The sequence below is a fragment of the Drosophila bipectinata genome, chromosome 3L (assembly GCF_030179905.1).
Source record: "Drosophila bipectinata strain 14024-0381.07 chromosome 3L, DbipHiC1v2, whole genome shotgun sequence".
NCBI classification, from domain to species: Eukaryota; Metazoa; Arthropoda; class Insecta; order Diptera; family Drosophilidae; genus Drosophila; species Drosophila bipectinata.
The window spans coordinates 11,479,984-11,483,869 of record NC_091738.1 but is presented as its reverse complement, the minus strand read 5'-3'; the positions used below and the strand labels follow the sequence as shown (position 1 = coordinate 11,483,869).

At 45.3% G+C, this 3,886-nt stretch overlaps 1 protein-coding gene across 1 annotated transcript; it reads left to right on the top strand.

The window, feature by feature from the left end:
* Nucleotides 1–1,546: 1,546 nt before the first annotated feature.
* Nucleotides 1,547–3,607, top strand: Doc3 (Dorsocross3). Its single transcript, XM_017254393.3, has 5 exons — nucleotides 1,547–1,789; nucleotides 1,966–2,137; nucleotides 2,291–2,558; nucleotides 2,624–2,761; nucleotides 2,832–3,607. Exons 1-5 carry the CDS (start codon nucleotides 1,699–1,701, stop codon nucleotides 3,372–3,374), a joined length of 1,212 nt encoding a protein of 403 aa, XP_017109882.2. The 5' UTR covers nucleotides 1,547–1,698; the 3' UTR covers nucleotides 3,375–3,607.
* The last annotated feature ends 279 nt before the right edge of the window (nucleotides 3,608–3,886 follow it).

Genomic DNA, 3,886 nt, shown 5'->3' with positions numbered 1-3,886 from the left:
CTGCAGAGAGACGACAAAAACAGTCGGCGGTCGTCTCACCGTCAGGCCATAAAACTCGCATCCCCGAGGCTCGGCATTGTTCCCAAAAAAGATGAGGAGGCACCGCATCAGCATCTCGGGGACGAAGTGTGATGATTTTTATGACTCGCCTGTGAGTTTTTGCCGACGTCCTGGCACCCCAGAGTATCACGACAAGTGGCAACAGCAGCAAGTGACTGATCCGTTAGACAGATCCCAGTTACTAGACCCCGGACCACCTCATACCATACGGCGAGTTTCAAGTGGTCGCCAGGCGACAGTCTCTTGGCGCCAGCATGATTTGATGGCCGCTCCCGGCTGCCGCAATTTGTTGTGGCCCAAGAGCATCAAGTACCGTTTAAAGGTTTGATTAGCCCGACTTATCGCGGGGCGGATCTCTTTGGACGACCTTCTCTTCGAGAAACGGTAGCGGTGAGATTTCGTTTGTAGAATCTACAAGATGCAGCTTGTAACGGGTAGATTTTTGATAAGTTAAACGGTTGCAACTTGCAACAGATGGGAGCCGCTTTCGGAGTCTCTTTATAGAAAGATACAAACATGTATCCTGAAGATATGCATCCTGTAGATATCAAAGGTTTGACAATCAAGTGGATTCTCTGAGAGGTAGCTGATCCAAAGGATAATTTTGTAGTTCAGATAACGTAGAAATGATGTTTATTATTTTAAGGAAGAGAAAGAATTTTGTTAAAAATATGATTGTTCTTAATTCGAAAGATTTAAAATAAAGATAAGCCATTAAAGATATATGTATGAAGAGATCTCTATATAAGTATTATACTTATCTTGAGAATGTTTTCGGTTTTAAAACTTCTGCTAAATATTTACACTTTATTTATAACGCCATTTAGATTTAAAACTTAAAAAACTTAAATATTAAACCTTCCTATTAATTTAAAATCCAAAAATATACCATTTAGTTTCTTCTATTTTCTATTCCGGAGGCACTTTCCTATTTAAATTTTTCTCGAATCTCGTAAACCTCATGCTCAGAAAATGACGGCTTCTGCTTTTTTTTTTTTGGAAAAGTCCCCAATCTCGCTAAGCATTATTAGTTGGCTGATATCCAAAACGCTTTTCTATTCCATAAATATGACTGGCGATTAGGCTACTTCAAAGAGCCCTAGCCCACTGAAGAGTCCCCATACCCTGGCCAGCCCCATAACCATAACCATTAAACACTATCAGCCGCAAGATGGGTGCCGTGCCCCCCAGTTCCATGGGCGGAGGTACGAGGTACGGGTGCTGGGAGGCCCCCTTCCAAAGCGGAAAATGGCGTTCCATCGCGCCAGAGTGAGATGGCGATGAGCTGGCAGATAAGCAGCCAATGGAAGAGCCATATCGGTGGCGAGGTGGTGGAAACGAGAGCGAGCTAGCGGGTGAGTGAGAAACCACTCGAGGCTCGGGCACGAGAACAGGTCGAGCAACTACCTGACTTGAGGATCGCCGGAGAGAGAAACCGATCCGACCGGATTCTGGCAGAATCGAAGTAGTGTCAGCTCCGAATCCGAGGAAGGCAGTCTCAATCTGGACAGCGAACCGAGCAGATCGTTTTAGTTCCAACCTAAGACGTAGATCGATCGATTTAAAAACGATTTTAAAAAAAAGAAAAATAAAGTAACTACAGTAAATAAAAGATATAGTGACCCAGAAAAACACAAAATGTTGACCTTGCCCAACATTGCCGATTTAAGACTGCAGCAGCAGATCGCCCATGAGATATATCGCCAGCAGATTATGCAACGTTTGCCGGGTAAGATTAAGGAATTCTAAAAAATATTAAAAAAAAAAAATATATATCTTAAAAATAAAATATTAAAAAGATTAAAATTTATAAAACAAAAATTAAAGCTTTTGAAAATCATATATAAACTTAGAACTACAACCAATTACTTTTGCCGACGGCTAATGATTTAAAATTTTCCGTAGATCCACTTTGCGGCTTGTTGCCCAGCTACGCCGGACACTTTGTAGCTCCACCACCACCGCCCCCGCCTCAGCCCACCCTGCCCGGAGATGTCGAGGCCAAGTTGGAGAACAACGAACTGTGGCAGCAGTTCCACAGCATCGGCACGGAGATGATCATCACCAAGAGTGGCAGGTTGGTATCATCGTTTACCACTTTGAGTGACTATTTGCTCGCCCCCATCTGCTTATCTCCTGCTGATAAGCCCTCTTTGGCTAGCGGGTGTAGACAGTGTCTTACGGTCGAAACGTGTCACTAATAGCTTTTTTGGTGGTTTGTCCATTCCAGGAGAATGTTTCCCTCCATGCGTGTCTCTCTAAGTGGCCTGGAAGAGGAGGCCAGCTACTGTGTGCTCCTCGAGATGGTGCCGATCGGCGACTGCCGCTACAAGTTCTCCGGATCACAGTGGGTTCCGGCCGGAGGTGCCGAGCCCCAGAGTCCCCAGCGCATGTACCTGCATCCTGAAAGTCCGGCCACCGGAAAGCACTGGCAGTCCCAGGCCCTGCTCTTCAGCAAAGTGAAACTGACGAACAACACCCTGGACAATAATGGCCATGTAAGTAGTTACTCAAGTGGGGCTATCAGACAGAGACTTATCTTAGGTTCTCCTCTGGTTTTTAGATTGTCCTGGCCAGCATGCACAAGTATCAGCCGCGTCTGCATGTCATACGCACCTCTGATCTCGGCCAGATTCCCTGGGCTCCCCAGCAGGCCTTTGTCTTCCCGGAGACCGAGTTTATAGCTGTTACGGCTTATCAGGTGGGTTCATATATCTTAGACAATGTGTGATCTGATATCTAATCTGTATACTGTTTGTTTTGCCCTGCAGAATGACCGCATCACCAAGCTGAAGATCGACAACAATCCCTTTGCCAAGGGTTTCCGTGAGTCGGGTCAGTCGAGATGCAAAAGGAAGCTCAATGATTCGCCGCCCCCGTCCTCGTCATCATCCCAGACGGAGGTTAGCCAGGTGGAGTCCCCGTTAGCGAAACGGTTGCGCCTCGTGGAGGAGATGCCTCGGAATCCGCAAAATGGACTTATGCAGCGTCACTATCTGTTGGATACTCTGGAGGCCAATTTCTATCTGCCAGCGCCACTGCCTCAACCGGCAGCTGCCATTGAGTATGCCAGGCACATCCCAGTCGGCTATCCAAGTTGGGCCTACACCCCGCCATCGCCGTCCTCTTCCTCCGATTCCTTCAGCGGCGAGGAGCCCGAGGCGGACACCTTTGTGGATGTGGTGAGCACCACCACCACCACCACTACCACCACCGTTCCTGCTGCTCCATCTCCCAGCGAACCGTCCGAACCAAAGCCAAAACGAAGCAGCTTCAGCATCTCGGACATATTAGGGAAGAACGTCTCCGTTTAGCCGCAATCCAGTTTGAGTTCCAGTTCCAGTTGGAGCTCCCATTTGGCTGGGCTGGCTGGATATCGCAGTGCCTTGTACATTTAATTAGCGTTTAGTTGCCATCGTCGGCGTAGTGTCTAAGTTGAATTGTGATATTTTGCAGTTAATTAGGATTTCCAGGTATTTGCCATCAGTATTTATCGTATTTATTATGCAATTTTAATTGTTCGCATGATTTCGTAATGGATTTATTGTCATTGGCATTTTAATGCGGCATAAATAAAACACCTATCTATGTATAATTTTGAATTTTAAATCTTGGTATTTTATTGAGTGGTTTTGGGGAAGAAATTCGAAGGGAAAGTGTCAGCTATCGGGTCAGAAAACTTTGGATTCCCCATAATTTTCAAAGAATAGAGCTTGGATTTATGTGGTTTAAAACTGGAAAAGGAAATATTAAAAATATGACAATTATTTTAATATATTTTTCAATAATTTTTGATTAAAAAAATTCGAAAAATATAACACATTAA

Bases quoted from the DNA above. Each gene is read 5' to 3' on its own strand.
- Doc3 (XM_017254393.3), top strand. From the start codon at position 1,699: ATGTTGACCTTGCCCAACATTGCCGATTTAAGACTGCAGCAGCAGATC. The intron at 1,790-1,965 runs GTAAGATTAAGG...AATTTTCCGTAG, and splicing joins GATTATGCAACGTTTGCCGG to ATCCACTTTGCGGCTTGTTG. The intron at 2,138-2,290 runs GTTGGTATCATC...TGTCCATTCCAG, and splicing joins ATCATCACCAAGAGTGGCAG to GAGAATGTTTCCCTCCATGC.